We start from the raw sequence: 12,834 nt of genomic DNA, 5'->3' as shown, positions 1-12,834 counted from the left end.
TAAAGTGCTGTAAAATTCTCCAATGAAAAAAGCATGGCAGGCAGTGGAAAGTATTAATAGGAATTAATAATATTATAAATTGGTAATAAGAATAATAAAATAGTTAGGTTTACCCTATGATGTTGTACTTTACCCTGAAGCAAGATAAATCGTAAGCTGCTTAGAAGTTTTTTTTACAATAAGAGTGCAGCGGTTAAGGGTATTCAGAACATTTCTGCAATATTAAAATGATTTTTCAGCCAGCATATTAGCTTCTTCAGTCTAGTCTAAGGTTTTAAAAAAGTAAAGCAAACAAAAGCCCAAGGTATTATTTACTTAGTCCTCTCTGCAGAATGAATTCCTTTCTGACCTTAATTTCTGCTTAGTATCATATTTGTTGATGTTTCTTATGTTACTAAGCAACACTGACACTACCAAATAGTAGGAAAAAAACGCCATGTAATAAGGCACTATAATTCTGGTCATGTATCTTGGGGTTAATTTTTTAGGAATACTCTGAGATTGAAAGACTGTGCAGTGCAGCAATGTAAAATATATTGTTTTCATTATAAAAAGCAGTTCATATCTTCTAAAAGTGTGCATTTAATTGCATAAAGGCAGATAAGCAACAGAAAAATTATTCAAATAACATTCCAATTATATTTGATAAATCATCTCTAAAACCTTTACATTTATGTAGCAATTATAACCTAACCACAGGATCTAACATCTTAGAGCTTCATCAGAATCAATCAAATATCTTAGACTGAAGCTGGAATGTTGTTCTGATGGAATTGCTCCCAAAGGCAATTTTGATCTATTTAGGCACCAATTTTACAGCACATTCTGAACTCGATTATTTCTGGTGGTATTTTCCGAGTAAGGTTTTGTTCTAAGAATGATTCTAAGAAATTTCCGCTATATAAAATAACTAATTAATTGCAAGTTGGTTAAACTAACATAATTGTTTTCAAAAGTGCTACTAGTACTTTGTTCAATAGAAAATGCAGAACCTCTTCTGTTACTTGATTTCTAAATGTATTTTACAGAGAACTGCTAATTTCAGATAGTAAATTAAATAGACTCTCACTCAAATCACATGTGAACCTGAGAATATTTTGGAAGACCAATCTTTTCGTAGTTCTAAGTATTAATTTCTCATTCAGCATCCAGGCTTCTTTGAATGATGGTATTTACACCAGATTCTTAGGTGCATGAGAACAAATAACTATCAGTAAATTAAGGATAAAACAATATTAGTGTGTTGAGGTTTTTTTAAATACAGTAAATAAATTTGAGCATTTTTTCATCTATCATCAGATCTAGAAAGAACACACCTCTGTCTATATTACTGCAGAGTCCCCAGTCCCAAATACTTTTGTAACTTTTTTTACACTGGTTTTACTTTTTCAGATAAATTCCTTCTTTCTTCTCTGCCCTTCTATTTTTTCTTTAAGCTATTAGCCTAGTTAGTCTCAAAAATATTTCTTCTCAAAAATTATAAAAATAATTTTATTTCTGGTTAAGTAAAGTTGCCTAAAATATGTCAAGAACTATTTCATAAAACTGGTTCCAGATGGGATAGTTCTGGAATTTAAATTAGATAATGAACTATATGTTTCCGCCTTAGTATTTGCGAAGCATTTCTTGCTTGGCAGACAGTTAGGCTGGTCTTGCCTTAGTTTCAAAGTGCTTGTAATCTAATGTATACAGGTGTGTACACATTATAATATATAATGTGCTGTATGTATTAACACAAAAAAGGTAAATTGAAAATAACTGTAAGGTGTTTACAAAAACAATTCCTCAATCTTCCTGAAATAATATTAATTTTAAAATTAAGATAGTGGACTGTAAAGTAACACTGGGGTTTTGGAACATGTTAAAGGAAAGATTAACTGCTCCCTGCTCCCTTGCACCCCCTCCCAAATCCCAGCCTACTGGCATCACATGTCTGGAAAGCAGACATACTGACATATATTCCTGCTTCAGAGAAGAGAGGAAGTGTTTTCAAAACCATCTTATCCATAGCTCTATTCTTACTCAGAATGGAGTGTTTAGGAACCTTGTGAATCACCAGAAATCTGGCTTGAAATTATTGAATCAGAGTCATTACCTACAAACATTCTTAACATTTGAAGGCTGGTATCTCAGGAGTCCCCTGGGGTGTGATGCCTCAAATTGTGTGGTCAGTGTTCTACATTTTATGAGAGCTTTTCAATAACAATATTAGCTGCTGTTATAGCAGAATGCATTTTGATTCCTCAGCAGCTCTAAGTAGCACGTTTACTATTTCCCAAACCTGCCATCCAAAAGAACAGTCATTCTGAAAAATATAACTAAAAATGGTTCCTGTATAAATATATCTGTTCTTCCATCCTGTAATTGCCATAGAAATGCTTGCATTCTCTGCTCTTGAGAACTTTAACAGAACTTCCATGTGAAGTTCTTAGTAAAAAACTTGTGACTTTTAAAATGAAACTGCCTTCCAGGTTTGTAAAGGAGAACAGTATTTTCTCCAGTCTCTGATTACGAAGCCAAGTTGTACTTGGACTTTTGCAATGTTTAATAAGTGTATGCTCACACACTTTACCTGGTTGAAGCTGTGCTCTTTTTGAAGAAGCAGTTGCCCTTTAGGTCTTGCTTGGACATAACAGGGAATGCTTTCCACAGATTTACTTGCTAAAGGTCATAGTTTATTTTTTAAATGGAATTTTTAGGGTTAATATTTCCTACCTATCTGTGAGTTTAGTGCTCATTCAGGCTAACAAGAGTCATTCCTGAGATGCCTAAGAAGCTGGAGTGGGTTTTAACAAGATTTAGAAAATAGATTTAATGAATCTGCTACATTGCCTAGACTGTTATTATCATAAATGTTAGTGTATTAAATGTTTAAGTTTAAGTAAACCTCAAAATAAACAATTTTTAAATAGAAATACTTCATGCTTCTCAGATCCATGACAAATGGGAATTGACTGTGTTTCTAAGGTCATTTCTAAGAGGCAAAGTACTGTGGCCAGTATATTCAGAAAAAGAAAGAGACTGGCAGTGGAACTGAAGTAGGGGCTACAGTTGTAGTATTTCTGAGAGTACTTGTACTTTAAAATATGGACTGTAATTCAAATAGATTCCAAAAACAGTTACTGTTTTCATAAATGATAGCTGCTTCTCTGTATGACATAGCTTGTTTCTACGTGCTACACTGAAAACAAAACAAGTTAAGGATGTAGATCTATCCTACAAGTCTTAAAATGTTGTAATTGCTCAGAAATGGGATGAAGTCCAAGAATCTTCTTAATGAGGATTTGTCCTGTAAGATTTTCAGACATAGAACGGGGCAATCCAATCATAGTGGTTCCAGTGCAGGTGTTGCACTGATCTGATTTTTTTGTCGCTGCTATTGTGATAGCAGATCTGTTAGCCATCTGTTTCAAATAATATGTACAAGAGTTACCCAAGAGATTGCAAATGTTAACACAGTTACAGTGACATTTTGTTTCACTTACATGTGCACATAACTGCAAACCTAAAGCTTTTTTCAAATTTTTAAGAGATTTAATGTTCACCACTTCCTTAAAATGATCGTATGCTATGTGGATTAAGAAAAAGAAGGTATTCAGCTCAAACCAGATTTGCTTTCCTGCAAGAGTTTTTAGGTGCCCAGAAAGCATCTAGGTATCTCTTATACAGAGTTTTGGAGGAACTGCAGACTATTATCTGAAGATTTGATTTTGCCAAGATTTTCCCAATACTTAAGTGGCTATGTTTCACAACACCTGGATAGTTGCAAAGAATCCAGCCTGTCTCTTATTTCTTCCAAACTGATCCAACTCAGACACTTCACTCTTGCTTTGCCACACTGCTAGTTTTCTGCTCTAAAGAGCTCAGATTCCAAAATTTTGCCTTTATTTGTACTTTGTTTTATGAGTCTAAGTAAACAGAACTTTTTTGGTATGATCCATAGCTCACTGGAAACCAAATGAATGTCTAGTGCTGTTATTTAGATTAAGATATACTATTCTAGCAGGGAATTTGAGGGAAAGCATTGACATTCAAAAATGCTTTGAAATTATTGTTAATATCATATTGGATATGATATATATGGAAGAGAACTAGGGAAATGAAAGTAAGCAAATTATGTTCAGGAATTTAAAATCAGGTAAACAATTCTAATGTTGTGCTTAGAGGAAATAAAAGCTGTTAAAGGGTTAGTATCCATCATTGGTCACCTATGATTAAGGAAGAAAAAAAAAACACATGGGTCTTTTTTTGTTCTTCTGAAGTAAAGTCAGGGAAAATAAATATCTTTGTTATAAATTTTCTGTTGTGATCACAGATTAGTGAATTGAATTGTGAGTTGAATTTCCAACTAGTGATGGGTTTAGAAATACTGATTTGTCTTATTTTATTTTGTAGATGCTTCAGAAACCTGCTGTGTGTTTACCACGGGTTCTGCCAACCAGCTCAAGAGGGGACTTACCGATTCTTTCATTAGTCAAGCATAATATTATCTTGAACTAATAATTCCTCTCCACATGGCCTTCCTCCTAGTGTCAGCTTATCTTCTGCTGACTCGTGCTCAGGGTGCTCCTGTTGAGAATGGGGCACTGTTGGAAACACTGAAGTCACAAGTAGGATTATTCAGCAATAAAAGTGAACACTATTCTGCACAGGTGAAACCTCCTGGCACAAGTCGACAAATACCTCAGACAATCATCATAGGAGTTCGTAAAGGAGGGACAAGGGCTTTGCTGGAAATGTTGGATATTCATCCAAATATTGTGGTAGCAGCAACAGAAGTCCACTTTTTTGACTGGGATGAAAATTATGTGAAAGGAATAGACTGGTATAGAAGTCTGATGCCATTTTCTTATGGAAATCAAATTACAATTGAGAAAACACCAGGCTATTTTACATCACCACAGGCCCCAGAAAGAATTCATGACATGAATAGCTCCATTAAACTGCTGCTCATTCTAAGAGATCCCACTGAGAGAGTTATATCTGACTATACCCAAGTATATTACAACAGAGTCGAAAGCCACAAGCCTGTTCAGCTTTTTGAAGATATTGTTATTAAGAATGGAGAACTTAATACCAAATACAAAGCTATTCAGAGAAGTCTATATGATGTTCATATGGAAAAGTGGCTTAAGCATTTCAGTTTGGATCAGATTCACATAGTGGATGGCAATACTTTAATCAAGGACCCTCTTCCTGAATTACAAAAAGTTGAAAGATTTCTAAATCTTCCTTCCCGAATTATGTCTTCTAATTTTTATTTTAACCAAACCAAGGGATTCTACTGCATTAGAAGTGATGGAAGGGAGAGATGTTTACATGAATCCAAAGGGCGCCCCCATCCTCTTGTTAACAACACTGTTTTAGAGCAACTGTATTCTTACTTCAGAGAGCACAATGCAAAATTTTACAGAATGGTTAATCATTCCTTTGACTGGCATTAATGCATTTGGAGTCAATGTTTCTTAAAAAAGGCCCAAAACAAACTCTTTATATCTTTCTAAACTGTAGAGATTCATATTATGAGAACTTAAATATGCTTCATTGGAATGACAGATCTGTTAACTCCTTGAAATGTCACACTTTATGTTGGGAAAAATAAGATTCATGTATTTGTATGATACTGTGCGCCATATTCTGATCTTCTTTCTCTCATCATGCAAATTAACTTCAACAGACTTATTTCAGATGCGTGTCTATTACAAGATTTGTGCTGTTTTGGAAAAATGCTTCTATCTGTAAAAATTGTATATATTTGAAATGGTATTCTAATTGTTCTGTATTTTTTGTTGCTAGTATTTTTTATATCACACACAATGATAGTGGTGTTACTTTCTAGAATTATTCATACAATAACTTAAATTGTATGTTAAAACAGGGGCCTACATAGTGTCTCCAATAAATAATTAATCCTGTTAATATGCTCAAGTTCTTAATCAATTACTAATAAAAGGCATCTATTTCACCTATGATTTTGAATAGGTGAACTAGAAGCTCCCTGTCTGTATATCCTTAGTATTAAACCACAGTCTTACTATCCTGGGTTTGCAAAAAAAACCCAAAACCAAAAAACAAACAAACAAACAAACAAAAACAGAAAAAAATCTGCAAGCAAAGTAAGAATATGAACTGTTTGAAGAAGCTTTAAGTGAGAGTTCTGAATGTAAAGAAATTAAAATATCACGGGCAACCTCAGTTTACACTGTTACTCTACACACTAAAAAAATAATAATAATAATGCAAAAAAAATATTGATATCAGCGACTATACAAATATTTGATTATATAAACTACTGCACTTTGCTCTTGAATGGAAAAGGTCTTCATTAGTACTACCATATTAATCATGTCTGTATTCTGTGACTAGTTATTCTGTTGCTCTCCTGGCTTTAGTTTACATATCTCCATTGGCACATTGATTCCTGTTAAAAAAAAGAAAAAAAATATTTGCTTACCCTCCAAAGCATGAAATATTTTTGTTTTGTCATTTCTAACGCAGATCATGGGATGTTCTCAAAGTTAAAATAACATCTTGTTGTATTGTATACCTCAGTCACAGTGTTCAATATGCTAATCATGACATGCTCAGATTATATATAAAACCCGTACCCATCTATACCCCTGCACTAGGAATTTTTTTTTCATTTTTAGTATTTTGTTTTGTTTGACATTATTGTGCTGGTCTGTTCTCCTTTTTCATGTAAACATTTTATCATATATCAATACCAAAGAAGAAAATCAACTTGAAATGTTAGATACGGTGTCAGATAGAACTACAGATCCTTGTTTGAATTTGTACCCTGCAATCCAGAAACTCTGGCGCTCCCCCTAGTAGAAGCTCTTCAAGCTTCTCAGGACACTGGTGAGCTGTAGTTGTGTGGGCCCAGTCCGAGCATCACAGCATCAGACTCCACCGAACCCTGGTGAGAATCCAGAATCTGTGTTCTGTCTAAGCCACTGTGCAGCCTATAGGAGTATATGTCCCAAGCATGGAATTCAGTCTTCCACTTCACAGGCTAAAAGGTACGAATTTTTAGGATTCTGATACTTCATGAGGGGGCTACATGGATGTTAAGCAGGTAGCAGTATTCCACTGAAGCTGGACAGAATCAGACCCAGCCAGATTATGTGGAAATAGCCTTCATCAAATACGCCCTCAATAAATGTAAAATGTTAAAAGTAATATAATAAATCTTATTCTTTGTCTGTTCCACTACTTGTATGTTTGTATATGAGAGAAAATTATGTGTCATTAGCATATAATTAACCTCTGAAATTAACTTTCTGAAGTATGATTATTTACTACATCTTTTATTTCTACACATGTCCCAAATTTCTGTTTACTTCTGCCACCTTTTATGTGATTGTGGCTTCTTAATCATTAATGTTGATCAGATCTGAGTACTACTCAGAAGCACAAAGTTGATCTGAATCAGGTGTGGAAATACAAATGCATTTCTTTCAAATTAGCCAAAGAAGGGGATGTTTGTGCTGGTCCTATACCATCTTTACAAGGACACTGGATAGACAGACTGTAATAATTACAGTTGTATAGTCTAACAATGCCTTCTTTGTAATTTGTCAAGTAAAAAGTTAACCTAGAAAAATTCTGAACTCTGAATCATCAGGGTGATTTTATATTGGACCAACACTTCCTACTCTGTGGGCACAACATCTTTATCTGAGAACAGAAGCCCCCAATCCAGATTCCCTATAGATTTTAACATAGCCTGTTCTTTCTGACCAATGCAATCTCAGTGATGTACGAAACTCATTCCAGTCCAATAATTTCAGAAATACAGTATTGAAGGTAGCAACATACCAGCAGTTTATCATAGATTGTAGTTTTTCTTTCAGAACTGCTTTCTGTTTCTTATACATTCCAAAACTTTCCATATTCTTCTTGTTTTGCTTCTTTTCCATGATGACTCTATTTAAAAATATTGAATAAGAATAAGGTTGTAGGGGTTTTTTGGCAAGAAGCTAATTTGAAAACAATGTATACTTTAACAAAGATTTCAGGTAGTTGCCAGTAATTGAAGAGTTCACATGTCTATATGTCACAATCAATTTCATAGGCTTCCAAGAAAAAGAAAAAGAAAAGAATTCCTCATGTCTTTCTATATTTACACTTGCAGGCATCAAGTCTTTCTCTTCCTTCTCTAAAGTTTACAGCTAATCTTTAAATGAGCTGAGTGCAGGAACACTGGTTGGCAGAAGCTGTATGCATCTTTGAAAGTGCAGGTCCCTTTCTGGAATTCACATTTCAAGGAGAGCTGATCTATATGGATTAGTGATGCATGTATCTACTTGATTTGTTAGCACTCTTCATTCTTGGTCAGCATTTTTGGGAAGGACAGAGTTGAAGAAATGAATTCAGTGATCATTTTAGAGTTTACTAATACCAGAAAAAATATATTATGCATAGTGTAATTTGGGTGAGGGGGTTGGGTTTTTTGGTTTGGTTTTACATAAATCAAGATTCTCATCTGAAGTTTGTTTTGGTAAATGGTCTACAAAGATTCAACTTAACTTCTGCATAACAGAATTTGATAAATATAGTAAACCATAATTTAACGTTACAAACTGTTTTAATTGGGTTTTCATTTTGTGTTCTGAAAAATATTATCTCATGTTGTCCTGACCTCCATTCTTACTACCTTCAAAAGATAACACTCCTTCTGCTATCCTTAGGAGTGAGATCAGAGCAACTTAATAGAACATCCACTAAGCCATACTTCAGTAATACTGAAATGAAAAGTACTCAGTTTTTGGCACTTAGAATTCAAAACTAGTCAAATTTTTGAAAGAATTGGAGGCTCACAGTTTAAAGATGTTATTAACAAGACAGTTCTCAATTTAAGAAATTACAAATATCTCCTATGAATTTTCACAATCAATTGCAAACCATAAACTATTCTCCAAATTGGTCATCAAAGGACTTGCATCTCCTTATCTGATACTCAAGAAGTGTTTGCAGAAATAAATTTCATGAGTGAAGGTTGCTTAAAGAGATCATGCAGTCTTTTCAGAGGTTGTTTTGAGAGCACCTGAAACAGATGCTATAGTTACATGTGTAAAACTACTGCTGAATTTGATTATCTGAGCAGCTCTTTGACCTTTTTTTGCATTCCACAAATATTAAGCTTTCCCCTTAAATACTATTCCTTTCCTTTTTTAGTTAAAATGCCATAGTTATAGTTGCTTTGATCTCATGTCACTGAGAATTAGCAATATCAAGCAACTGATGATATAACTGGATCATTTTAGCCTTTGACACAATAAGCAGCACACTCACACTTAATAACTAGATGAGTCTAATATTAGTATTTTTATATATTACCTATAGTACATCAAGAAAAAGCAATGGGAAACTTAAGAGCTAGGGTTTTGCCCCAGAAAGCTCCTAGTACTTAACTAATGGGAAGAAAACAAAGAGGTTCCTCTATTGCACTCACCCCCATTATTTTACCAGGAAAAAGGTTGGATTTTTGAATTGTACGCTCTGTATCTAGCTGCTCAAAGGCCTTGGCTTGACTTCTGGTCTTTTCTTTCACAGTTTAGCTATGATAGATCATTTAACATTCCTCTTAAAGAATACCTGTTAAAGCAGACGTTTTTGAAATATCCATAGGCAATATTGTGGAGAACTTTACAAAGGGCATGCACTTACTGCACATCGTTGTATGATGCTACACATCAACTCCTTCAGTATCCTTTTGATACAAAGCCAATAGATAATCCTATAAAATACATCAAAGAAACATTAGATTGACTACTGTAGGGAAGTGCATCTGCATACAGAGTTTTCTTCATGCACATTTCAAAAGCTCATTGAAAATAAGAATTGGGTTGCTTCCAGCAATTTTGTCTGCTTATTGCCTTTGTCAATTCAGATGCTTTCATGAGTTGGACAAGACTTCTAATATTGTCATAATCCCTATAATTTCTTGTTTAATCTATGTGGTCAGAAACAAAAATACGGGTTATTACTTTGCTTTATAGGAGCACAGTTTAAAAGACAAAAAAAAGTGCGCACACACACCCCCAATACCTTGATTTATAGTAAGAGTTGTACAATAACAATACTGAGAATAACATTTCCTTGCAGAGAAAAGAACATTTAAATTATTTAAGTAAAGATTATACTCTTGTAGGTTATTATTTTCTATACTTGTGGATGTGATCCTTCATTTCCTTCAAAAGCTTGAATTTTATTGGAATTAAAATCAGTAATAATCTGCCTAGCACATTAATCATTATCAGCAGTTAACAGTCAATATTTAGTTACTGACCAAGTAATTTCCACTTCAATGTTTCAGGTTTCAATGTGACTTACTAAATTGTTCTGCTATTTTATAAAACAAATTTAAAAGTTAGAACTAACAGTGGATAAAAAGACTCTGTAGTATCAGTCTGTGATAATAGTCGAATTGCCATGTCTTCAAGGTTAATTAACAGTGATGTGAACTTACCACAGTTCCTGAAAAACTATTGGAAGCCAAGATACTAACAGAACTGCAAAGTATAAATTGGTACTTGAAGTTGAATCTGCAACTTACAGAAAATACAACAGATTAAAACCAGGCTGACATAAATCATACTTTCCTGGTAAAATAGATGTGATGTAAGATATATAGTATCTCGTGTATTAGCCCTAGGACTATGAAGACTATTTTCTGGTACAAAATGGTCTTACACTTTTACATTGTATGTTCTTTTAGTTCCATTAAAAAAACCTCTCAGTTACTGTTTAAAGAAAAACATCTTAATGTAAATTCCACCAGTGGTACAGTTTTTCTCTCAAAGGACATTTCTCTGGTTTTGTATTGTTCCTCTTAAATAAAAAGATGGTTTGAGTCACACTACAATAAAAGTAGAGAGTTATCATACCAGAATTAAGACTATTACTTCTGTTTATTACAGTTCTCAGTGAAGAACATTTTTATATAGGGACTGATAATAGTTTAACAATCTCTTTGTATTTTCTCTCTCTTCATTAGACAATACAACTATATTATACTCTTTCTTATTCTGAAGAATGTTACTCTAAGCTCTTACATTACTACTATAAAACACCGACTTACAGATCTAAAACAGATATCAGTAATAAAAAGGAAACACAAGTAATTAAGAATCCATTCTTTTTGCCACTCAGACCAGCCAAGATTTTCTTAATTTTTAACTCTTTTTGACATGAACATCTTGATTCATCGTAAACTTTCTATTAGGAATGTATTGGCCAAACTTGCAATAGGAAAAAATAAGGCAAGGGCAACTAGAATTCAAGAAAATCTGAGCTGAATGCCCTCTTCTGCTAAATATTTGTTGACATAATATGGCACAGTTGCAAATGAAAATTATGGTTGGCCTGGTAAGACATTGCACAGGACTAGTAACATGCTACTCCAGTGATTTATCTCTGTATTCTACATGCCTGAATTAATTTAATTAATGTAAAGCTATTAGGGACATACATTAATATACATTTTCAAAACACTGTATTTCATCTTATTAGAGAATACTACAATACGGCAGGATAGGTTGAATATATTATCTCTGTCCCTGGGTGAAATACTGGGTGAAAGGCAAATTGGATGGGAAGTAAGAGTTCTCTACACTAAGTGTTGGGGCATTTTTAAATTCCGTATGGAAAATTAGCAGCACTAGATACAGCAGTTTTGTTGTTAATTTGACAAGAACTGTCAACCAAGAAAAATGCTGTGCAACTGTCATGAGAAGATTGAAGATAAACTTTCTCTTTACTCTGCCAAGATACAAATCTGCAACTCAAGACAAGGGATGCAGATGGAACACTGTAAACTGCAGGGGGTGCATTGCTGCCTTGAGTGAAGAAAGATTAAAGGCTTATAAACAACATATGCTATAGTTACACACACAAGCATCATACACAGCTTGCAAAAAACACTCAGTCTAAAACAAAAACAAGCAGAATCTACAGCTTTGCACTACAGTGATCCTGTTGAAGGCATGCTGAACCAAGAGGAACAGTTCCAGTATGAGCTATCTAGCATTATTTGTTGTATTAATGAACTGAAGTCTGTTTAGGCAATGTGCTAGGTGTCTTCTGTGAGCTAGCACCATATACTGCTCTTAGTATTTTCATCTTGCAGACTATTCTCAGATTCAAAGTAAGCTTCATCCATTATGTGTTTGCCAGACAAACCATGTTAATGCGATTGAAGTTCTTTGTCAAGTGTACATAGGACAAAATAAATAAAACAGAAGAACAGATTGTCTGGGAAAAAAAAAAGGTTAATGGGACATATACTTAGGTCCTATTTACATACAGTAAGCATAGCAGAACAGGGTTTGAGTAAAGTGCCTTTCATACTTTTCAAAAATAAACTTCCTATGTGTTTTCATTTCCTTTAGTTTAGGGGGGGAAGGCCTCCTCTACATTGTTTAATAACAAACTTGGAATTTTATAATTCAAATTCATCTGAGAAGTTAAAAATATTTTGGTTTCAGTGTCTTAAATAAAAAATTACCATTCAAAAGTTATTACTTTTTTAGTAGCATTAGAAATCCATTCACTTTCTTTTTAGTTCTTCTATGCCTTGTGTCACACCCTCCCGCCTCTACCTTGAAAAAATATTTTCATAGCAAATACTCTTTTTGCCAGTTGTATGGGCAGAGTTCACAATATTAATCACATTAAAAATACAAAAATTAGGTAAGGTGATAGCCAAGTCTTACATTTCCATGAGTGAAAAAAGTGGCATATGAAATGAAACTATCGTCACTTAAAATGGGTACCTGCTGAATCATACTGAGTATTGTGTCCTCCAGATTATAGAGAGAGAGATCAGGG

General features: G+C 33.9%; 1 protein-coding gene across 3 annotated transcripts in view; it reads left to right on the top strand.

Moving 5' to 3' along the window:
* The window catches only part of LOC104368675 (heparan sulfate glucosamine 3-O-sulfotransferase 1), a 61,106-nt gene extending 53,278 nt beyond the window's left edge, over positions 1–7,828 (top strand). For all 3 annotated transcript variants that reach the window (XM_032995377.2, XM_032995386.2, XM_032995403.2), the window contains one exon: positions 4,396–7,828. In XM_032995377.2, the coding sequence (XP_032851268.1) occupies positions 4,515–5,444 (930 nt within the window). In that variant the 5' untranslated portion in view covers positions 4,396–4,514 and the 3' untranslated portion in view covers positions 5,445–7,828. The remainder of the gene's footprint in view (positions 1–4,395) is intronic.
* Positions 7,829–12,834: the final 5,006 nt, after the last annotated feature.

The sequence above is a fragment of the Tyto alba genome, unplaced genomic scaffold, assembly GCF_018691265.1.
Source record: "Tyto alba isolate M040663 unplaced genomic scaffold, T.alba_DEE_v4.0 Super-Scaffold_1, whole genome shotgun sequence".
Classification (NCBI taxonomy): domain Eukaryota; kingdom Metazoa; phylum Chordata; class Aves; order Strigiformes; family Tytonidae; genus Tyto; species Tyto alba.
The sequence above is the reverse complement of the archived record's forward strand: the minus strand, read 5'-3'. Positions and strand labels throughout refer to the sequence as shown.